Here is a 25,664-nt window from a genome sequence, read left to right as displayed (position 1 = left end):
TTTACAGGTTTTATGTAGCTGAGATACTTCCACCTTCCTATCAGAGGTGTAAGACATGAGAATAGTCAATAGCTATTGTGATCCAATCAAAGAAAAGAAAGAACCTCACCCACAGATTTCTAAAGGAACGTTCTGAAGAGTGGGGTTTTGGCTTCCAGCTCATCACCATCTTTTCTTCTTTCAATAATTAAAAAGACCCTAAACATCCCTCCTTTTAAGCTTTTGAGACTGTTCTGTAACAACAAGCCCATAGGTTGTCTGTGCAAGCAGCTTACCATGACCCATAGTTACGTTTTATTGTTAGGCGGCTTCTAGCAGCCGTAGTAATTATGACGAAAGCAAAGGAGGAAGTCAGATGACTTAATACGAGGAGCAACGAAGTTCACAAAACACAGTACTTTGGCACAGGAGGCCCCTATTTGTTTCTCGGGTGAAACCAATAATCAACGTTTCTTCTTTGACCATGACCATTCTAAAACCTTTACCACGTATTTATTATTGTTACCATGACGAGGTCCAGTACTCCTGCCGCTGGTATGTTCCTATGGGTCATATCTGAGGGTAGGGACTAACAAACCTATATGGTCATGTAGGATTTGAAGACTTGTTGAAGCTTTTATATCTTCTTAATGGAATTCTTTCTCGAAATTATCAAAAGTGAATTGACATTATTTGTTGAAACCTTAATTCTTTTGTGGAAAATAATCAATATTTTATTTGTGCTCTTCAGTGCAGTCATCAGCACTGGCCATTACTTGAATTCTGCATCGGCTTTAATTCTCAGTGCAGTGGTTGCTGATTATTACCAGCACAATGCATCAGCCACTGCAAGCAGCCGGGTATCACCACTTGGCATATGAATAATGTCAATGGCATATGTCAATTTCCTTAAGTCATTTGGCATGTTATCTCTGCACTTATTTTTGCTTCTCGCATGGCATTTCACACAACGTCATTTCCTTACTAACCCCTAACGCTCCCCCTAACCCTAACCCTAACCAAAACAGCGTTAAGTGACATTTAGGATTATACAGCGTTAAATCACATGCGAAAAAAGTAAATTGCGTAGAAATGGCATGCGAAATGTCCACACAAGTGGTGTGTTATTTAAATGCAATCCCATGACGTCAGATTACAGCCAATGACCCTATTAAACTTACTCAAATGTTAAGAGATGCCATCTCAGAAGCCCCCCAGTGCCCCAGGTTCTCAGACTTGAATTGTATTTAATCCCTGGAATGGACTGTAAACCTTCAGACGCGGTTCACTGTGCACATGTGCTCATCTCCAGCAGCAGATTCCTACTGCTCGTCGTCCAGTTATTGGCCTTGTACTCATCCTTTTGCCTGAAGATTGATATTGCCTCTCTGAGTTGCTATGAAGAAAACAGAAGCATGAAAAAACACTGTCCAGATTTTTCTTCACAATTAGTTTTAACAACAACATAAAAGCAGTACAGGGGGGATGATCAGCTATCAGTAGATAGCTAGGTGAACACACAGATAAATAGTTAGAATTAATCAGTCGTCATCAGACAAGTAAGACAAAGTGAGACAAACTCAAAGAAGGAGAAAAAAAATAGAATGATGAAAAAATGTATTCATTGTTGAAAGCAAGACTGAAGAGAGGGGTAAGATAGGGAGGGAGAACCGGAAAGATTGGGAGGAGTGCGGTGCTAAGTAATGTATCCTGCCAGTTTTCATTGTGTCTACAACTGAAACTGCTGCACAGAAGCAAGGAGGCCTGTAATAGGATAAAGACTGTACTGCAGAAGGAGAGTGAAAACAGGGGAGGGGAGGGGAGGGGAGGGGGCAAAGTAGGGATAGCAAAAGAGAGGGGGAAAGAGGAAAAAAATTCATTGGACAAAGAGAGGGACAGACATACATTAACACAAACAGTCAGGAATCAATTATAGGTTGTGGAACTAGGTTTTAACACTCCGCTGATCACTGATGTCGGGTTTTAGCACTTCAGTAGCTTGTTGTAACTTCAGAATGGTTAGTTGTTGCTGTCGCCACTCCTTATTTTGCCCTTTTTTTCTGTGCAAGCCTTCCACTTTCATTTACATCGGAAGGGACTTTTCAGGGTTTGTGTGGAGAGGATCTGAGATTTAATTGCATTGTTGTAGCAAGATAGACAGTCTAGTTTTTTCCCCAGTATTTTTAAAGGAGGGAGGACAGCTTATTATTTGAAATTAGAGGTTGACAGTGCAGTGTGTTTCGAAAGGAGGCCGCTGCTTGGAAAATGGAAGAGATGCTATGGTGTTTTCAAAAGGGAGTGCAGAGGTCACAGATGGTGTACACCCTGCTGTCAGTGTAAGGGGTGTGGTGGTGTCCACAAACATGGAGGGGTTTATTCTCCCAATCACATATCTAATCAGACACACTGTAAACAACAAACCAGTGGCATGCTAGAGCAGCTGGTTAGACGTTTCCACGGCAAAAAGATGTGCACAAACCTCAGTGGAGGCCACGGGCTTCAACCTCAATTTTCAGCACAGGACTGGACTGCAAGTCTAATTGCACTTTGTACAATTTCCCCTTTTTTACCTGCATAACCCTCAGCTTACTGGCTGAGACTAAGGCAGCAGTAACATGCTGGAAATGTGTACACAGCTGGCACCCTAAACTAGATAATTTTATACACCGCAACATAGTCGAAGACAGATGTGAGATCATTACATATATCTATATGTTCATCTTAAAGTAATAAATTAGCTTTTAAAAGCAGATACAAGAGACAGCTCGATCATAATCCTGTTACCTATGCCGTTAATACCGTTGATCATTCAGTTTTAAGTGAATTCCCTAACCACTGAGTGGGAACATCTGACTCAGAAGTGAGATTACTCAGATCCCAGTTTGTCATTATAGGGAATCTTCAGCAAATAGGAATAGGCCATGTGTAGCCTTCCTACCTACAAAGACTTCTGTGAAAACTGTTGGCACATATTTATAAGTGACTTATAAATGACTTTTGACAGTGATTTAAATTGGAGGAAAATGAAAAATGGATAGTGCAACAGATAGTGGTTTTAAAGTTTAGCATCTCCTATGACGAAACAAAAACAACAACAGAAACAGAAAACGTCAACTTTTGTTTGCATCATGTTACCTATGTGCTGTGAATAGTTTCACACAAACACACACACAGTGACAGGGTTTCAGGTATAGACTTCATGCCACTGCTGGTTATTCTGATGACAATGACCTTCTTATGCTTCCTCCACCATAATACAGAAGTATACAGTAATATATATAAAATAGAGCCCCTCATGTCAGGGTCCAATACAAACCTCATATCTCCAGAATGAAAAACATTAGATGTAGATTTCATTTTGCTTTCCCTTTTGGGTTCACATCTCGAGTATTTCTCTTGTATTAGTGTTAAATACTGGAGTTGCAGTTAAATAAACAATAACCAAATTTAAAGGCAAAGGGAATGACTGTGCTAGTTTGTTTTAATAAGATTGGATCAGCATTGGAGTCTGCCTGGTAGCATAAGTACACAACTCAAGAATTTCCATCCGTTCTTGCATTGTTAAATTCTGTTTGGTGCATGAAAATGCTTGACATCACCTTTTTCCAACAAAGCCCTCTTCACTTAAGATCAGTGAGAAAAGCAGAAGCAAAACACAAAGACAGAAAAATCACATGTAAAATATCCCTCTCACTATGGCATATACTGTATAGCATGCCCATGTGGGACCACATTCCTTATAGTAAGAAACTGATTAAGAAAACTAGTTTTCAGGACTTTTAACAAAGACACACAGCTTCCTGTCTTTTAGCAGTGAGGCTGTTTCTTATGTCAGGTATGTCAGCACCACCAAAGTACCTATGGTCACTGGGAGGAGCCCACTAAAGGGTGATATGGATTTTTTTTCAAGTTACCAGTTGTCTAATGAGGTTTTCTTTCTATATAAAATGCAACTTCCTGACTGTCACGTGTTTACACATTCACTATTAAAGTACAAATATATGGCTGGAATGAACCCTTTCGACAATGGAGGGATGGAGTAAATGTGACTGAAGTTTTAAGGGTAGCAAGAGCCAACTGTGCTTCATTTTAAGAACAGCACTTTCCAAACAAGCAACATGATGCAGGCATAAAAAGGGAAAAATGAAAGTGAAGTAAAAAGGGGAAATTTCCCCTTTGGCTGATTTGGCTATAAATATGTGCTTCATAATGTCTTTGATTTGCAAATTAGGGCGACTGTTTTTCTCATAACTGTACCCCATCTCTTTCTTTCTTTCTTTCTTTTTCTTCCTTTCTCTCTTTCTCTCCTTCTTTCTTTCCTTCTTTCTGCATTCTTCATTACTCCAACTCTCCATCCTTCAATCCTGCCTCCTCTTATCCGGGATGCAACGTGTATCTGCATCTCTCTGAGTGTACATGTATGCATGTGCATTAATATCACTGCAGTCCACTGGGGTGTGATGAGAAGAGAAACGCTCCCGAAACAAATCACAGTCTTATCTACTATCTGGCCCAGCCAATCACATGCTGATCTTATCACCGACACCAACAAATGCCTTAGAGAGAGAGACAGGCGGTGGGGGTTGGGGTGTTTTGAAGGAGTGAGATGAATGAATGAAGATATATACCAATGGAGGTGGGAAAGGGAGAGACCAGACAAAAAAAGCAAAGAAGATGAAGAAAATGAAAAGCAAAGATAAAAGAGAGAGACAATGGAAGGAGGATCAGAGAGAGGAGGAATGAGAAAGAGGGTTTTGCAGGACTAAAATAGACCAAGTCAAATGAGAAAACTAACAAACCGTATCGAGCACTACCAGAAATGTGTGTGTCTCTGTGTGTTAGTGTGGTTCAGTGCTGCCATTATTAGGTGATGTAAAAAGCTAATGCGGTGTAAAATAAAAGCAGCACTTGCTTCATTATTCATGGTGTCTGGGGTCACAGGCTCAAGATTATATATATGTGTGTGTGTGTGTGTGTGTCTCTGTACACGTATGTGTGTGCATGCATGTACTTTATGTATAATGTGTATGTGAGTGTGTATTTAAGTGGTGAAAATGTGTGCATGCGTGTGTGTGTCTTGGCAAATTCTTGGCCACAACTCACTCTCCCTTTAAAGAGGATTTGAAACTTTGAGAACTACAAAGTGGGTCAGCAACTTTGTCTCCTCTCCTCTCCTCCCTCCTCTTCTCCGTCCTCGTCTCCTCTCCTCTCCTCTCCTCTCTTCCTCTCCTCTCTCCTCTCCTCTCCTCTCCTCTCCTCTCCTTTCCTCTTCTAATTCACCCCTGAGAAGTTTCTTTAGTGGAAGCACCTGTAATTGTCAAAATGCTGTTTGAGAGGCTTTACCACACTGTCAAGAATAAAACTATGGGGAAACACCAAATCCTTGTATCTTAGTTTACAAAAAACATTAGTGTCCGCCTTTACAAAGCCGTGTTGCTCAAACCTTTCCGTACAAGTGTGTTTTTGACCCAGATGAGTCTCTCTCCCTCTGTTGTGTGAGCAGTGATCCACAGATGCTCCTCTCCACTGACGACTCAAGTCAGATAATATTACTGTCCTTTGTCCTCATACGAGAGACCACAGCAAGGCCGATTCAGGACGGCCCTGGTCCTCCAAGATGTTTCTCAGCCTCTAACCAACGTCACACATGACTCATTTTAGTTTTCCGTCACACTTTGCTGTTTCCTACATGACTGCCTGCTCTACAGTTAAGTTAAATTGCCTCTTTTTGTTTATCTATCCAGAAAAGATTGTACTATATGCTCAACACTGCTCTTGTTCATATTCATACCATACGACGCGCATCTCCTGCTCATAGCCACTTGAGCAGCTCTAACTTGCAAATGGGTGGTAAATGTGGTTTGAATTGCCCAAAAAAACGACCTTATATTTTCACACTATCATGACTATGCCCGGTGACAAATTTATGTCATTTGTCTCTTGAATATACGCAAATGTATTTTTGATAAAATAATGCAGCTGCCAAGAACTGTAAAGATTTGCTCTTTTGCATGTGAAGAAACAAGAAAAAGTGGAGGCGAAAAAATAAAGAGTCACTGATTGTGTGAAATTTCTGATTCAATAGGCTGATCACCCAATCACACGACTCGCTCTCACCCACTTCCTCTGATACTGATTCAAGGTGCTGAGACAGCCAAACCGCCTCCGATAAGAGCTGACTGAAGCCGCAAAACCTACGGGCGATGGTCGCTCACAGACGCTACACAGACATTAGCCACACAGATGTGATGAAGATGAGCGTTCGCAAAATGTGATTCAAGTTTCTAAGATCATGTGAATGCATGTTCCCTTGCCTAGCTCTGTAGTGTGTTTTCTGGCAATATATACTTAACTCTTCCATTGTGTATTATTCAACACGATCATTTTGATTAGAGTATTGCCACACAGTCACACATACAGTGGCTTGACAAATACTTCCTCAAGTCACTGTATATTAGCTGATATATAGTTGAACTGCTTTTTGTCCTCTGCTCTCCCCATTCCTTTATTCTTCCTTATCTCATTTTACCCAATCCTCCGTGCCTTTCCTGCTGCGCCCTCTCCTACAATCTTTTCCACTCGTTTTTTTTTTTTCATCCCTCTCTCTCTCTCATTATTGTGCCCAGAAATGTAAGTGACCCATCTGTGATAGCAAAAGGTACATTAGGCATTAGGGAGTTCCCCTCTGGCTCTGTCTGTGTGTAAAACTCTGTGCGCCTGTGCACATTGTTACCAGATATCGCCCGATGGACTCCTCCCAGGGGTGCTGTCCGTCTGCTTGACCAATGAAATGCAGCCAATTACTCTGCAGGCCTCGCTGGCAGTCAATCAAATGGAAATGTGAAAGCTTAGAGATGATGATGGGGTTCGAGGTATAGTGCATATATTGCATGTTGTTGATTTAAGGAAAATTCAGCATGTGCATGAGTGTATCCACATGAAACAGCTGATGTCTTTCAGTCTTCCCTTTTCTCCTGGGTCCTTTTAGTTATATTATTAATGATGGATGCGTGGGGGTGGATGCCGGCAGATTTGAATAGAGCACAGTGCAAACTTCCTTTTCCTTGCTGGCCAGTGTGGCTATGAGGGAATTGTTCAACATTTGGTATAATGGGTTTTCTTCTGAGAGTGAAATCAATATCAGTGTCATGTCCGTCGCCTACCTGTGCTACAGCTGGAGACACTGGACAGTTAAAACAGAAAAACTGTTGTTCGTCAAGAAATAGTTCCAGCATGTACCTCCCCTTAAAACCAAAAATTGTAATCTGTACATTTCTCTTTGTGTTTGATGTAAAAAAAAAAAGAGAGATACAGCTTGTTGATTAGTTAGTTTAGAGGTGATAGTGGACTTTTTTAAACATTAGTCAGAGCCAGACTTTCTGTTTTTGCCCTCGCTTCCTGACTTTATGCTGAGGTAGGCTGAACATGTACTGACTTAAGCTCTCACTGTAACACACAGAGGGCAGATTGATAAAAAATATTCTCATCTCACTCAGAAAGAAAGCAAATAAGCATTTTCCCAAAACATGCTGAACTTCTCCTTCAATGCACCCATATACTCCCATCCCCCCTTCTGCTTTCCCTCTCTTTTAAGTCCGCTCTCACCTCTTTATCTTCCTCTCTTCTTTTCTCTTTTCCCCACTCTTGCTCTCTGCTTGCCTTTGCCTCATCTGTCTTCCTGCCACTCGTTCCATCCATCCCTCCCGCCCGCCCTGCTCTGTTTTGTCCGCTTCAAAGTAGGTCTCTCAGTGTCAGTGTCTGTCTGTCGGTGGCAGTGGTGATGAATCACTGATACTGCCAGCGTAGTAGTGATGACCATAAAAGCAGACTGATGCATCTCTGTGGGGGGAAACTATCAGCACATTATGCAGTATTGATTAGCCCTCACATAGCTGTATGTAAGGGTAGTAGCGAGTAGCAGGCTAATATGATGGGGGTTGGCGTGTCTTTTGTACTGCCTTAACTTCCGGCTACGTACGCAGTGAGTAAAATGAGGAACAGCTATTTACTCTGCCAGAAACACGTATCAAAATGATATATTGTAATTTACAAGATTTTTTTTACCCTTCTACACAATTAAAGTTAATGTGAACAGTAGTTAATTAATAATTTTTTAATTCTATATACATCAATTATAAGCCACGGATAGAAACAGCTCCTGGGTTGAGGCAGAGGAAAACATGTTTTCCACATCATGGCTAAAGCTAAACTAACCATCGCCTGTCTGTAGCTTTATATTTACAAGACAGGTACGATAGAGGTATTGATCTTTTCCTCTAGCTTGCAACAAGAAAGTGAATAAGCATATTTTCCAAAATCTCAAACTAATAGTTTAACAAAAAAGTGTGTTTGAGTTTTCTTAATTGTAGGTTATAGTTTGAAAACTAGTGGGCCTAGGGCCATTCTGGCTGGACCACCCGTTCATCTTCCCTGCTAAACAGTGGATACTGCAATCTCAAATCATTAACCACCCAGTTAGCAATACCCTCCCAGCATCTGAGGAACAGGGGTGGTTGAAAGAAACTCAGTAAAGCGAGTCCCACTTTACACAGATCGCCCAGTTTCTGCCAGCTGGAGGTGGCCTGGTTTAAAAGCAACCAGGATGCACACACAGTGTTCTCAATCTGATATGATAACCCACATTAAAATATATTTAACAGCCGTGTTAAAGGGTTATCAGGAAGCTTCAGCTACGCTACTCCAAAGGTGTTCCTAAAAACGTGACATTAAGGTAGAAATGATTTCACACCAGTACTTGTCCTTCCTCACGTCACCTCAGCTTGTGTTCTGGGCTGCTTTACGACTCCATAAATGTAGGTCTAGGTGTTTTGTTATTTGTAAATCTGGGTTTTGAGGCCTTTTGATTTTCTTGTTTTTCCTGGGCATTGGGTGTTCCTCCATTCTGTTAGAGAAGAGGTTTATGTTATGTTGTTTGTGTCTTTGGAATGAACTCAGCATGATACACAGCCCTCTGGCAGAGATACACACACACACACACACACACACACACACACACACACACACACACACACACACACGAGATTCATAAATCCCTTTTATTTTGAGTAGTGTGTGTGTGTGTGTGTGCGTGTGTGTGCACAAGCATCACGGCATGACCACATATACAAGCATTTATTTGTGCGTGTGGGTTATTTGTGCCTTTATGTTTGAGTTAATGTGCATGTTTGTGAACTGTACGCCTCCTTCTTCTTCTTTCATTATCTCTCCTAATAAACAGTTCCTCAGATTCGGTTCACGATTTCATCATCGCTCTATCCTGTTGCTTTGCACTGACCTCTCATCTTAAGCGCTTCAATTCTTTACAACCCTTTAAGGCTGCACACTGAGAGCCTCCATACGGGATTACTTTATTCAATACTTTAAAAAGAAAACATGTTTGAACAAGTAATCCTGAAAAAGAGGTTTTTGGTTGGAATATTGCTTAGGTATTCAATAAACCACTACGACGCTGAGGATCACGCTATGCAGTGACTTTGCTATTTTATTGTGATTACCACCTTTATTCATCCAGTGGGATTTTTTTCTCTCTCTCTTTTGTGTTCATTCAAAAGCCTCCCAGTGTGTGAGGTGGGACAGATAGTAAAATGGAGACAGGCATGAAGGAAGTAGGAAAAGATAACTGAAGGGTACCAAACGAGGAAGAAAAGAAGGAAAAGAAAGTCAAAATAAGGACTAGAGGAAGAAAATTAGGAGGTATAAGTGGAGGGAGAGCCGGCGTGATAGGTAGGACAACTGAGATAGAGAGCGTATTTATGATGGTTACGGCTGTTAATATTGAGAGTGATGATAATTTTCATGATGGCTCTGTTATGACTGTGGAGGCTGTAATCATGATACCAACAATTTCTGTGCATGTGACAGGTGTGAAATGCACAGCATGACAAAGTCTAGTGAAGGCAGGCATAATAGTGCAGAGCTGAATAACAAGCAGAGCTGTAGAGGAAGAGACTAAAGTGATCAGATTACCAAGAATGATGTGGTTTAAAGGGAAATTACGGCAGTGTTGATCTTTTTGTGACCCCTTAAAACGAAGCAATGTGTACTTGTCTGTTGTGACCGGTTCAACTATTGGCTGGGTTTTTCTGCTTTATTTGCATATTTTTAAAACAAAATGATAGTCAAGTTAAGCATGATTTTGTGTAGTAGAGTTCTATAGTTTTTCTCCTCTCCTTTCCTGCTAATCATCTCTCGACTCCTCAGGTTTATCTTCTCACCCCGTGGGGGGGTGCTGACCCTTAGTTTGGGAACCGTTGTGTCACATCTAAATATAGTCTGACAGCAAACACTCTAAATAATAATTAGCCACTGTGGAAGTTAAACAAGAAGAATTTAGTTTTTGGGACATTGCATCAATTTAGGCATCAGCCATGTTTTATTTGGCTTACTTTTATTAATACGATTTTTGGGAAAACTCAGCAGTTAGACTCCCGGCACTGATAACAGCTATTCCTGCTTAGGTGTAAGGTTAGTTCCCAGAGGAATGTAGCAGAATCTTGGCCTTATTAGAAGAGATAGGGAGTGGGTGGGAGAGGGCAAGATGGATAGAGGGAGGCGAGAAAAGAAAGAGCCCCTGGATACAGAGTTAACGAAAAGAAAGAAAGGCACCGAGAGGAAGATATTAGACTTATTAGAGAAGAGAGTGAGTGGAAGAAGAGGGCAAACACAGAGCGACAACGTTAGAGACAGAGAGAGAGGGATGATATTATTTTGTCAGTGTTTCCCTGTGGGGGCTTGACTGCTTGTTAAAAAGTCCTGACAGAGGAACCACAGCAACACACACACACACACACACACACAAACACATGTGCACATGCACACAAACAGACACTGCTCCTGTGTGATAAACTTCGAATAGGTCTCTTTCTCCCTCTGTGTTTGCTCACTAAAATGGACTGTATTCATGCCAAAAATATTCTTCAATGACGTCAAATACAGCCTTGTTTAATAATCTGCCTGTGTGTGTGTGTGTGTGTGTGTAGCCTCTATTGCAGTTGAAAGCTACTGTTTCCCTGTAATTATTATCCAACACAAACAAAGGATATATGCTCCCATTTGTTCACACCAAGTAGTTTATTAACACCCATTCTCCACAACACACAAACACATTTAAACGACAGACACTCATTTTCACAGCGCCACCTTGAGATCTGCTTATTGTTTTAAACACTGTAATCTAGTAACGCCTGAATAACCACCCACACTTTCATAAAACTCTGACACCGCCATTTACGGTGGACCTAATGTGCAGCAATTAAAATTAAAATGTTGTTAGTACAATGATATTTCTCTCTGCTCTTTAAGAGAAGAAAAGAAATAGATAAGGAAGTGTTCTTTTTGTATAAGTTAATGCAATTGCATGTGTGTTTGTGTGCAAGTCTAGAGATTTGGTGTTGTAAATGGATGACTCTGCCAAGCACTTCTACTGGGACGTAGGTTTCCCTTTTGTGCAGTATCCAAATCAACTTTGCAAATACCGCTCCAAGAAAAGGTGCTGATTTGCCTCTGTCCACCGCATTACTGCTGTTTAAATTCCACTCGTGACTTCAGCAAAGCAGTTTGTCTGCATTTCCCACATCCGAGGTAAAGTCCTCGTCCATGTGATGTTTAGACTCACATAACATTGTTATAGCCCGATGACATCAGGTTGACGTTCTCCAACTGGTTTTAGAGGGGATCATAAACCAATGAGTTCAGGAGGTTTTCTCACTCCACGGAGAAACATATAAGGCTTCAGCTGCAGTGAAAATAAAATGACCAGGTTATGAGGTTTTCCCATGAACAGCAGAAAGCTATTTGACATGACTCTGTGCATATGTGTCTCTATCTGTCTATGTACCTGATGACGTGTCTTGGTTGTTTGACTTATCTCAGTGCACTGTGCTTTTCCCCACGATGTTTTGAAGGTAGATTTTCATTGTCAGAATGATGTTAACACGTATAATGTTAAGATTTAGCACATTGGTCTATGCAAGTAGATGAACAAACCACAGGTTGACGTGCATCATCTAAATTAGTCTGCATAAAAAAAGGGAGTTATGGGTATGAATAAAACATCACATGTTGCACAGCTGCATTTCACTGCAATTCAAGATTTAAATCTAAACTTTTCTTCTCTTCCTACCCATCCTTGCTCTGGAGGTACACCCTTCAGCCTCATGAGAACACACATGAGAATCTCATGTTTATTGTCTTTGTCAATTTCAAGTTCTCTGTCATCTTTCCAATTTTAAGTTGTGCCTCTTCAGGACAATATTTCTTCAGGTAAAAGTCTCTCTTTAAACTGACTCATCTCAGTTTATCCATATCTCCTTAATCTGGATTTGACAGATGATATTAAAAGGAAATTGTCACTTGTTGGAAATAACATTGGGTATTGGCTGTTTTAACTTTCTCCTGTTGAAAATTGTCAGTTTAATGATGCTTTACTTCTTTGGCAAACATACAGAACATACCTTGGAAAACATATGAATATGACTGCTTTCTTGAATTTGGGATACATTCAGCTCACCAAGCAGCACTGACTTCAGCAAACTTTCAACTTCCCTAATTGGCTTGCCTGTTATTCTTCTATTGTTTTCCTCTAAAATACACAGTGGGAGGCAGAACTGAGTGGTGTCAACACATTTTGCACATTTGGAATTTGTGTATACATTTTCTGCACTCAGTAGATCTGTTTGGCAACGGTCTATCTGACATTGTATCAGTGCCAATCCAGACCCACAGACACAGATATACTGTAGATCTGTCTTGTTGGCCAAACTGCAAAACTATAAACTCTACAATAAATTTTCACAAGGATAGTTTAAAAACATTAGAGCGTGGCCAGGTTACAAAGCCAGATTGAATATACAGTACGTGTGATTCTCCATAAAGAATCAAATGAATCTAATCTAATGTTTTCCATTGTCATATTAAGTCATCATCACAATGTCTTTATGCTTTCCTGTCAGAACATAATTTTGGCACACAATGAATCTGCATTTGTACAGTAACAAGTTATTTTATCATTCAATTTCTGAGAGATTTATTTTGGCTGTAGAGACTGTTTTTGTGTGGTTTATGTGGCGAGTGCTGCATGCTTGGCATTTTGATTTTGTTTCCACAGACATTTCTCTCTCTTTTGTTTTGCTGCTGCTATTTTTATGCCTGTCTGTTTATATTTAGTAACCGGCCACTGAGGATTTTTGTCATAGCAGTGTGTTTCTCCTCCAGTGGACACTGTGGAGCTGTTAAACCCAGCAGATAACAGGGTATCTGTGGCTGATCGAAGTGATATGTGGATAAATATGACGTCCCTTATATGACAAATAAATGCAGGTTTTGGCGTGCCAGTTTAGTACCATCCTATATCTTGGTGAACGTGTACCTCCAAGCTCAACTCACAGTTCTCTACACACTCATCTGTGGGAGTGTGTATGTGTGTGTGTGTGTGTGTGTGTGTGTGTGACTTTTCTGTACATGTGTGTATGTCATCATACCAGACAGTGCATGATGCTATCAGCAGAAGAGGATATGAGGACTACTATTTATAGATCCCCTCTATCGCAACTGAGACACACTGTCCTGCCCTGCGGGGCAGGTGTGTGTTTGTGTGTTTGCTTCTTTGTGGTTGTGCGTGTGTTTGTGTGTATGCAACAGAGTGGGAAATTTGAGAGTGGTAGACTGTGAACGTGTTAGACAGAGCGAGAGGGAAAGAGATGTGAATGACAGACTGTGTTTATGGACGTATGTGCGTTTCTGTGCGTGTGTGGTTGTATGTGTGGGTGCTGCTAGCTGAAGGTGTGAGTGGGAAGCACAGACATGTCACACTTGAAAAGGGTGAAATGAGAGGATATGATTGGCTGTTTCTTGATGTCACGGATTGTGAGCCGTCCCAATTAGAAACAATCATACGCTGCTTAGTCACTCCATCAATCTCTTCTCCACTGCTCTTGCCTCTCTTTTCTCTCTGTCTCCCCTGCATTCAAATTCCCTCCCTCTTTGTTTCTAGTTTCATGTCTCTATGGAAGTTTTTCTGTCTGCCACTCTCAGTCTAATTTGCTTTCTTTTAGTCTTTCTGGTGCTAATTCTTTATCATCGTTGCCTTTTCAGTCGTCATTTCTTATTTCTTATTCTCATTACGTTCCAACTGTTACTTCACAATTTGTTTGTCTTCCTTTGTGTGTTATTGCCTTCTCTTTCTACCTGAACTGCATTCCCAAAACTGTGAAAATAAAATAGATGCGATGGGCTATAAATGAAACATACAGGATAAGAATGTGAATTTAATAAAGGAGCACACACACAAAACGTGGGAGCTATACATATACAAAGCTTTATGAAGAGCAGTGACTCCATTTTCTTCATTCCTGCTTGTGTTTCTCTTGGAAAAAGAGAAAGTTGAACAAGGGAGAGACATCAGATGACAGAAAAACAATGGAAGGTGTGGTTGTCTTCTCTTCCTCATTACGATAGCAGGAGGTTTTATTCAGTCCTTTGTTGTCAGAGTCTTCCTCAAGAGTCAGTACCTTTGCTTCAGTCAAGTGTTGCATAGAGGCGACCCTGGCCTGAGAATTATACGTTAGGCAAAATAAACTTCCCATCTCTGAGAGAAAATACTGAAGCCTGACTCACTATTTTCTCATTCCAAGCAGTGCTCGTGATCACGCACTTGTGTAAAATGAGGATATTCAGCCCAACCTGAACCGAATCTTTCCTGCTGTTGGGTTCTGTTGGGCTTGATGTGATGAGATGCAATGAAAATAAAGAGACATGGTTTGGCCAGCACAAATGAGCGCAGGCATGCGGCCAGTCTCATTTGAGATCAGAAAAGAGCAAGTATTTCGGTAAAAGGAAGATTTCCGTTTTGGTCTATGGTACATTTTGCCTTCCTCCCCTAGGATGCCTGATGCTTGAATCCTTTTGGATGGGCACAAGGAGGCAAAGACACATTCATACAAACACACACATGCACATACACACAGACACAAAAACACATTAGCAAAATACTAAATAACAAAATACTAATATATTCATAACCAGTGGTGGAATAAATGTTGCCTTTGGTAATATTTGCTGTCCAGTAAAACAAGGATCTAGAAATGTGTTGATTTCTGAAATAAACTGAAGGATTATATACTTTATGGTCTAACAGGATTCTCATTTGTCTTAAACTAATAACCCTTACCCCTATAAATCTACTGGATCATGCCAGAATAAAATGTCTCAACAAAGATTTGTTTAGGAGAAACAGAGGAAAATATGAATATTTAGCTTGAGCAATGTTAAGCACAGAGGCTAAACAAACCAAAAGAAAAACTTTATCAATAAAATCGAGGGAAAAATTGATGGTAAACTCCTTTGTCGAAAGCTGGAAGGTTGAGATGTCAGAACTTAAATATCTGAAGAAAAAAAAAACAAAAAAAAAGCCTATTCCATAAATGGTTACATACCCGAAGGCTTATTCCGTGTATTCCACGACTGCTCTTTTTGGCCTTGTGCTGGTCACAGTCCTCTGTATATTGGAGCAAACTGTGGGATTATTGGCTGCTGCTATGATGAAGACAGGAAGTGACATGTATTATAGCATGACCTCCCGCCTGTCCCACCATGCTCAAGCATTGCTGCGGGTTCTACCCCATTAGAACACACACACACACACACACACACACACACACACACACACACACACACACACACACACACACACACACACACACACACACACACACAGACACGGCTGCAGAGAGAGCCTCTGAAGAGCACTTGAGTCTGAGTGTCGACTCAGCCAAGCTCACAACCAGATACAATACCATTAAAGAGCATTCAAGAGTCTTGATATGGGGAGAAAATGATGCACACACACACGATGCCCACATTATTCAGAGGCTATCAACACAGTGGAAAAGGAAATGCTAGGCCATGCATGTAGCAATGAAATCACATACAGCACACCGATATGGTCACAAATACCATCCACTACACGCAGTCCCTGGTTTCTACTTTTATCTATTTCATTCCCCCAATGCCTTCTTCACTTATTTGTGTTATACCTACTCCGTGTCTTAGAAGTGGAAATCTGTCTACAGGAAAAGAGCTGTATAGTAATAGACCCAGCAGGGTAGCAGCCAAGTAGGCTACTGATGTGTAACTGACTAAAAAATAGAGGAACGAATATTGAAAGCTAATAATTTAATTGAAAAGTTTCATATACCTATACAAGTTCATTTTGTAAACACATTTTCAGTCTATCACAATCATTAACACAAACATTGACATCTCTCGACTATCTTTTTAGACTCGTTATGTGTAAACACTTATTTATGCAATTTACTTTCTTAATGAATGTAATGGATGTATGTGTCTTATTAGCATAACAGCAGGAACATTTTTTTCTAGACAAATTTCAACGGATTCCTCAGTGAAGCAGACTTGAGTTCAGTCAGCCTCCTCATGGCAGACTATAATCAGAGCCTACAGGTGCATGCTAGAGGTGGGACTAATTCAAATACTACTGTAAGTGATCAATAGTGATGACATATTACTGATATTTGATCAATGAAGACTTTGCCAAGGGTGTGTTGGGTGTGTGTTGCTGAGAGTGGAATATTTTATGTGTGATTGTAGCTGCATGGTATAAATTGTCTGCCTGAAGTGGCCTGCAGGCTTTGTTCTGTAAATCTGCTTCAGAGAGATGTACCGTAGATGTTAAACGTTGCCAAGTTGGGCAGATTCAGAGCACTACACCGTGTTTGAACTCTTTGCAGCTTCAGAGATGCAGATAACTATGACTCAAAATACACTGCATATGTAAATGTGTGCTTTTAAGAAATATATTCTACAATAAGGGCACAATTACAGCTGGAGATTACATTACAAATGAAACTACCTCATATGGTCACTGATCACAATCCTGGCTGGGCTTTTTTTAGCCTCTTCAAGATGTGTTTTCATGTTGTCTTTTGTAGCATTTAGTAATGAGGCTAATACTAGGTGGCATTGCACAACATACTCTGTATGTTTGATCATACACACCAACTCCGTCTTTTATGAAAGTTTAGTCAGACTGTGGTTGAATTACCGCAGATAGAGCCTGCAGGCAGTGTGTACATGTAGCGTGTGCATTTATGTGTGTCAATGAGTGTAAGTGCGTGTGGTGTGTTTGCTCCTTTTGAAAGCAGGTTTCATCTCACAAAGTGACACCGGGGGAGGATCTCTTATTCTTCATTTGTCTCTTATCTCCTGTTCCAACCTTTTGTTCTGTGTCTTTTAGTCCTTGTGTTTTTTCTTGTCTAACTGTCAGGTTGCACACACACACACACACACACACACACACACACACACACACACACACACACACACACACACACACACACACACACACACACACACACACACACACACATATACACACACACAGAAGATATGCACACAAACCAACCTGCAGGCCTATCATAATTAGAGCGCCAAACACAAGAGGTGTCAAGATTAGACATGTGTGAACTCTCTGACATTTCAAGGTAACAGAAATCCACACACAACAAATCATGCAATAAACAACCAAAGACAATTTAAGGCTGTCTCACTCCACACATTTTTTGATGCTTTTTTCTTCCGCACTAGTTTTTTGTCTCATTTCACCATATTTAATAGCCTAGACCATAATGAGTCATTTAAAAGAACACCTGCAACAAAAATGAATAGAGTTCATTTGTCCACCTGTAATAGCATTTGTCGCCTCTGTCCAACCCCATGTCTCAGTTTGGCTGAATTAAATGGGAAATGATTCTAAGTCAGGTTTAATGGGGTGGATATGACTCAGAGTGAATGTATCCCTCGTTTCTCCAGAACCAGGCCCATACAGTTCTGCAGGCCGCTTGTACTGCACCAATCCAATTTGGGCTTAATTGAATTGTTCTGAATCCCTCATCCATATATTTCCTCCACGAGAAGCCTATTACTCTCGATCTGTGTGTGTGTGTGTGTGTGTGTGTGTGTGTGTTTGTGTGTGCTCGTGTGTACTCATAATGTGCCAAATTTTAAATGCTCTGTTGTAGAAACATTTTTTTTGAGATGCAGTTTGATTAAGTCAGTGGCTGGTGGCAGAAAGTGAAAAAAAATGATACAAATAAATCTTTAATTAAGTCTCTTCTTCCCCTCCCTTTATCCTTCTTTCCTCCCTTTTCTCCCTCCCTCCATTCCTCTCTCCTGCTCTCTTTTCTCAGGATGTGAAGTCGACATTCTTCCAGTTTGGTGCTTCCATCCAGCAGGAGGCTCTGCTGATGCTGAACATTATGGAGGAGTATGACTGGCACATCTTCTCCATTGTCACATCAAAGTTCCCTGGCTACCAGGAGTTCATCAACATCCTGAAAACTACCGTGGACAACAGGTAACATCAGTTACTTTGTACTGTTCTTCACATTTTCACCTTTTAACTGTAAGTTGAATATTATTATTATATTATTATTATTTAATTGTATAACAGTAGCCAACACTCAGCAAGTAATGATATCCTATTGGTGCTGCAATATACCAGTCCTGATGTGGATGTGTTTGCTGACAGAGTTCAACTGACAGATGTGACAACCATCTGGAAAACTTCCTTATATTTGGAGAAGCTTTCATAAGCTGAGTTGGTCAATTAAACTCAAATAACAGCCAGGAGGAGAGACAACTGTAACAAGACTAAAAGTCTACAGTCATGCTCAGGCACAGTGATGCTTTGAGCTAAATGCTAACATCAGCACGCTAGCATGCTTGCAATGACAATGCTAACATGTTGATGTTAAGGTACAAGGTGTAAAGTTTTTCTATGTTGACCATTTTAGTTAAGGTTCTTAGCATGCTAACAATTGCTAATTAGCACTAAGCACAACGTACAGCTGAGGCTAATGAGAATGTCATTTGTTTTGCAGGTGTTTAGTCATGAACCAAAGTATTGGACAAATTCATTCATTCTGACCTGATGACGGCACTAGATGAAGTCTTGAGTAAAAGTGGTGGACCGATCAACCAACAGATTGACAGACAGACACCGACGTAAAATTGAATAGTTAATTTAATGTTGCACTGACACTTTATCAGGAAAAATAAAGTAAAACATAAACTAATTGTAACCTAGATGCAACAGAAAGTACCTTGTAAGAATAAAGCTTAGCTGGAACCACTGTCAACACATTAGCTTACAGTGTGGATGAGTGACTTCAAAATATTATACTAATAATATATAGCCGTAATAGAGGAACTATGAAGGACACTTACAGTGGGCCGTTTTCCCCTTTATACTCTTTTGAGTAGAATCCATTCATTGTTCCCAAAATCACCTCTCAATGCCAACCGTTTACATTTAGAAAAGCTGAAGAAAACAAGAACTGTAGGCATGTTTTCTAAAGAGTTACTATATTCTGGGCATTTCTCCAAGCCCAGTTCTCTATTTTGTCTGTAATCTCCTCCATTATCACTGCAAATTTCCCCAGAGAATGGGCAAGTTTACTCTTTAGAAGAGTTACTGCATACAGTGTTTTGGCTTTGTATTTTTCATCTCCTCCACTCATAAAGTATGCACTTCAAAGACAGCAAGCCTAAAAGGATTTCATCAGCATTCTCAAAATTAATGTAAATGACAGTTGGCTTTACTGCACGTGCACTTTGGCTGTTTGCTCCACCTTTAGGTCATTTTGACTGATGCTGTAGCTCTCGGCAGAGAGAGAAACAGATAGATGAAAAACTGCAGAAGAAACCAGAAGAAAAAAAAATGTCAAATGAATGATACATGTTCAGCAGTGTTGAGATGCTGGCAAGGGTTGGTGCCTGCATTTGTGATATATAGAAGCCCAGCTGAGGAGGGTCGTTTTCATTAGCAGTAACTCTTTATGTCAAACCCAGCAGGGGTTAGAAAACTCTCTGCCTTGCCTCTGTATTTGGTGACACTTAGAAGTGTATTTATTACAATTAAATTGGCAACAGATTGTTAAATGGCTAATTAAATAAGATTATAGGAATTTATTCCTCAAAACAGCTGTTACCATTAGGAAACTAGGAAGCTTGAGTTACTAAAGAAGTCCGCACATCCACAGTTCATACATGTTTTACCCTGTGTTTTCAAAGCTTTGGAATGGAATTTGTTTGGCAGAAAGACTTTGATTCTGATCTGATCTGCCCAAACACCTTATATGTTGATCTCCGGGAAACTACATACACATATAGGTTTGCCTCAAGTTAACTTTCCCATTTTGCACACTGAAGTACAAGATTTGAGAACAAAAATATACAAATAAATAGGTAATGGTCCAAATAATTTAGAGAGCAGAAAGCAATATCAAAGGTTGGCCAACTACTGGGTGTAACATGTTCCCTTTCCATGGTTTTCCTTTTAATCTTGTTTTTTCCACATAAAGTATGCATATCAAAAACAGTTTCGAGCTTTAAGTCCAATATCCCTTGTTTATGGTTCTTTAGTTCACCATTAGCTATTGTAACATCAATATCTACGCTATATAAATGTGTTTATAATACTTTAGTGAAAGGTAGCTCCACGGTATCACAGATTTGAAATAAAAACCCAATAAAATAAGATCCCCAGTGTCAATATTTGTACCTGTTAAAATAACAGTCTGTCATTTATGAAACAAGAAATAATTAGCCCAATTACCTGCAATAACTCGTTGTCGATTTCCCATTTCAGTGTTCAGCTGGTTCACACTGACTTAGACATGGGCAGACAGTTTTAATATCAATGAACTTCCATCATTCACAGCAGAAAATTGGACCAGTCAACTAAGTGAATCAATGCTGACTTTACTATGGAGACATATTAGTACTTGCAGTAGGCCCAGATAAATAATAGGACAGTGAAAAAAAATATTTTGGTCGTGACCACTTACAGTACATAGGCTTTCTGCTGGAAATTAATACAGGCAGTTTGGTGGTCTTCCTGTTTGTATACTTTGCAGATTAAAGGGGACAGATTTGGGTTTTTGAATGGGAATGGTTGTCCAGGCACTGTAGACACTTTCCAGTATGTCTTACCTCTTCGACCTGGATCATCTCAAACTCACTACATACAGTGTCACCTGCTTTACCAGAGGTGATTGACCTGCAAATAAGGAGTGATGAGCAAACATTTTTATTATGGTATTATCAAATTTCCGTGCAAAAAAATGGGGAATTTGTTTCCTGAGCCTTCTTTTCGACATACCAGTATTAAATCCTCCCATAACTGTTCACCACTGTTGTCTCTCTCTCTCTCTCTCTTTCTCTGTGAATGTGTTTCTGTGTGTCATTGTCTTTCTTTACTAGTTTTGTCATCTGGGACTTGTAGACCATCATCACTTTGGACAGCAAGAAGAGAACTGCAAGTCCCAGATCACTCTCATGATACACTACCTGTCTATTGTTAGATTCTTACATGATGGTTAACCGCTTCCCTCTTTTCCCTGCCGCGCATCCCACTTTGTAACACACTGTGTGTTTGTGTGTATGCGCGTGTGTGTACTTGTGTGTGTGTGTGTGTGTGCGCAACCTTCTTTGTCCCTCACTCTGCCAGCTCTGCCATGAAAGACCTGTACTCCTGTTATTATGTTCTTTAATTACTAACATAACTGCCATTTCCTCTGCTTCTGCTGCTCTTTAGCCTTGCGTACTGGGAGCTGGTGGATATTATCACTCTGGACATGGTGAAAAAGAGCAGTCAGTCCCACTGGATGAAAAAGATATTCTACAAATGCATTATCTTTTTAATGAGCACTTATTACTTCTCACTCTGTCCACTTTAGCTAACTGGCTGCAGAACTAGGTTAAAAAAATCTGTTTTCCTTCACAGTTGCTTTGAACATTACGGTTTCAACATTCCATAGAACAAAATATCTTTGTAAAACATCTGTCTTCGGCCACATGGTTACGCAGGTGCAATGCAATATTACTGAGCCTATTTTTGTGCAAAAGGTGTGACAGAAGCTCACAGTCACTAACAATGATGATGTTGATAACACCACTATTTTCTGATAACTGTTGTCACCAATTATCACGGTGACCACAGGGACTGCACTGGCCCAATCACATTGAAAGGGCCAGTGTTTGTTCTCCTTGTTCTTTGGTTGTAGGGGCTGGAACCTGCTGAGCATCATTATACAGTGACAGCTTTAGCATTTGCATTCCATTTAACCTTAATGAGTTTCCCCTGACAATAAGCACTGTACACCTGTTAGTATTCACATCGCACTTAACAATGATATTAATTGTAATGGATATTTGTACCTGCCCTTGCCAGCACCTGAGCAAGTTAATGGTCTATTAGTTAAATATATTAATATTTCACTCCTGTCCTCTTTATCCTTGCTTTAGTTTTGTGGGATGGGACTTACAGAATATCATCACCTTGGACGCAGTGGAGGAAGACAGCCGGTCCCAGATCATGCTCAAAAAGGTCCAGTCTCCGGTGGTCCTGCTCTACTGTTCCAAGGATGAGGCGGTCTACATTCTGGAGGAGGCTCGCTCTCTTGGCCTCACCGGATTTGGATACATCTGGATTGTGCCATCACTCACAACTGGGAACCCGGAAATAACGCCTGACGAGTTTCCATCGGGAATGATTTCAGTGTCATATGATGACTGGGACTACCCGTTGGAGGCGCGAGTTCGCGATGGTCTAGGGATCATAACGTCAGCAGCGGCAGCCATGTTGGAGGAGTATGGCGACATCCCTGAAGCCAAAACATCCTGCTACGGCCAGATGGAGAAGACAACCAAGCTGCCGCCTAGCGCACTGCATAAGTAAGCAAAGAAAGAGTGTGTGGATGTGTTTGTCTTGGCAATCATGTCTATAATGATTAGTGAGAAATACAGTGAGCAATGTCTCTTTTAGAGGAGAGAAAAATAGAAACAGCAGCATTAGAATGGTGTTGCGTATTTTTAACTAAGAGAGTAGCTGTGTTAATGCACATGGATTTGTGTGTGTGTGTGTGTGTGTGTGTGTGTGTGTGTGTGTGTGTGTGTGTGTGTGTGTGTGTGTGTGTGTGTGTGTGTGTGTGTGTGTGTGTGTGTTTGAGTACGTGGCTTCCTGCCACAGTCTGTTTGTTTGCACCTTTGTCCTCAGTAATTAGAGACTTCCACCAAGTTTCCACCAAGTCTTCGTTAAGGATTGAGATTGAAGAACGATGCAATTACCGGATGAAAGACCAAGGGATTGAGAGTTAGAGCTAAGAGAAAGTGTAGGAGTCACAGAGAGAGAGGGAGGAATGAAAGAGGTGAATGGGAGTTGAGTAGCAAAGGCAGCGATGGAAGAGGGAAGGGAAGAAATTGAGACTGAGGTAATAGCGGGAAGCCGCCACAAATGAGTGCTCTCCAAAATTGGAGAGCTCCTTGATGAGTCCTTCTGTTCCTCCTCTCATTTATTCCTCCATCCCTCATTCACTCTCTTCTGCTCTCCTTCTCATCATGCGCTTGCTCCCCAGCAGCCAGTGGGAGATGTTGCAGGTCTTGCCAGCTCTGTCTGGCTTTCCATCTGGTAGACGAGGGAGAGACACACACAACCTGTGTTTACATCCCAATATTGCTTTTTTTTTTAAAAATAATTATGTGTGAAATTAAAATTCCTCAGTCTAAATGACCAAACTGATTTGAAAATTTATTTCCAAAAGCGTTCTGCAAAATTTGGAAATGTTGTCTGTCTCTCCTGTGTTTTGTCTTACATTTAAGATGGTTAAACTAGAAAATGATTGAGAAGATGAGCAGATTTAGGAACACATAAAAGCATATAGATTTGTTTGGTATTAAACACTCTGCACATGATTTTGACAAACATGGTACATCAATATCAATAATATTGGGAATTGATCCAGTGTAAGTAAGTAATCATATAAACATTTTATAGTTTGGTTTGTCTTAGACAAGAGATTGAAATACAGCTAAAATAACTAACATTAAACAACAATATGAATTTTTTTTGAAAGGCTTTTCTGACAATCAGGAGGCTTAGTTGTTGGTTTTTACCCATCTCATTCTCAAAGTTTGCATAAATTTAGAGTCAGATGACAATATCTCGGAAAAGTATGAGATGCTGAGAGCAAAACACAGAGGAAATGACAGAGAGAAAGATAAAAAAAGTGACACAGTAAGAGATGAATAATGAAACAGTTACATTTAGAGCACATATTGTTTTGGCATTAGTGTAACAACAGAATTTTTAAATCAGATTAAGTCCCAGGTATTGCCTCTTCTAAAATAATATTAGTTTAGGAAGTCAAGATTGAAATCTAACATTTTCCTCTGAGGTCAGTTAACAAACATTACATCAGTAGTTATTTATCTGCAAACCAAATTAGCACCAGTATTGAAGATGTTTTTAGTCTGAAACCCCCATTGGCTTTAAACCCATTTTAATTTGGATTTTGCAGAAACAAAACAAAATGCATTGTGCACCATGGATAGTTAAGAGAGCCTGGGAGATGAGAGCATTCACTGCAAAAATGGGGCTGGGCGGACTCTGGATTTATGAGCTCCCACTATTTAATTATGGTCATTTTGTGCAAAGAGACAGTAAAGTATGACTGGTTGCACCTTTAATAACCTCAGCAGGACTTTAAATACCAATTCCACACTAATATAGCTCTTGTTTTGTCAGGAAACAGGCAAATCAAAGAGAATTACCAAATATCCAGAGCCAGCTGACTTTGTTCCTAGCATGCTCTGCTGCCTCAGGTTGTTACCCAGGTGATGAGTTGCCACAGATGGCTCTGTTGTGGGTGAGAGAGCTCAGCCAATAGGGCTTCAGGGCCAGGACATGAGAAACATGATTGGTCAAGGCGAGAACATGGCCAACATGGAGAACATGAGCAGCCAGCGCGCACACACACACACACACACACACACACACACACACACACACACACACACACACACACACAGAGGTGGGCAGCTGGGCTGTATGTTCAAATGTACAGCACAAGTGTGGCATATTGCATTATTTACAGTGGGTCGCAGTATTTTACCCTAGGCTTCTCTTTAGTTCTTCTGTGGATCTACTGCCTTGTTGTAAGCAAAAAGTCAATAACAGCATCATCTTATATGCATTCGGCTAAGATTCAGTTTGAAACCTATGTGTTTCTTTTCTTGAATGCCTCACAGTATCAACTGCGATTTGTGACAACAGTTTGATTTACAGTGGATGCTGCTTCCATCCTTAACTGAGCCAAAAACATGTCACAACAGAACAAACCTTGTTTGGATGAGAATAATATTAATAGTCAGTGCTGAATTCACAGAAAGGTCTGTAGTTCTGGTGACTAGTACTGTACAGTGTGGGCTTTCAGTGAAGTTTTACCTCACTCATATTGCCTGTGACAGCTGTGTTGATAAATCCACTGTGACACATCCAAGATGAATATGTTTTGCAGAGTAATAGAAGAAAAAAATTAAATAAAAACAGGAGACAAATGACCATGTAAGAGCGCTGGTCAGTAGAGCAATCAGAAAAAGTGACAACTTATAAAATATGGTGCGTGTAAGTTTGCGGGTTTGTGTATGTCTGTGCTTGTGCGTGTACATGTTAGAAACAAGAGAAATACCCCCACCCCCAACCCCCCTTAAGAGAACGTTCTGTCATGACCGATTTACGTTGTACTGCTCACCTTGCTGCCTTGCTATGGTGAACAATGTGCGTTAAAAGACTTAAGCACTTATTTACC

The 25,664-nt window shown here is 40.4% G+C and overlaps 1 protein-coding gene across 1 annotated transcript in view; it reads left to right on the top strand.

The window, feature by feature from the left end:
* grin2aa (glutamate receptor, ionotropic, N-methyl D-aspartate 2A, a) overlaps nt 1–25,664 on the top strand; it is a 122,132-nt gene that overhangs the window by 59,017 nt on the left and 37,451 nt on the right. Inside the window, exons 2-3 of the mRNA XM_040122483.1 lie at nt 18,204–18,370; nt 22,324–22,752. Of these exons, the coding sequence (XP_039978417.1) occupies nt 18,204–18,370; nt 22,324–22,752 (596 nt within the window). The remainder of the gene's footprint in view (nt 1–18,203; nt 18,371–22,323; nt 22,753–25,664) is intronic.

Source organism: Xiphias gladius, chromosome 3 (genome assembly GCF_016859285.1).
Source record: "Xiphias gladius isolate SHS-SW01 ecotype Sanya breed wild chromosome 3, ASM1685928v1, whole genome shotgun sequence".
NCBI lineage: Eukaryota > Metazoa > Chordata > Actinopteri > Istiophoriformes > Xiphiidae > Xiphias > Xiphias gladius.
The sequence above is the reverse complement of the archived record's forward strand: the minus strand, read 5'-3'. Positions and strand labels throughout refer to the sequence as shown.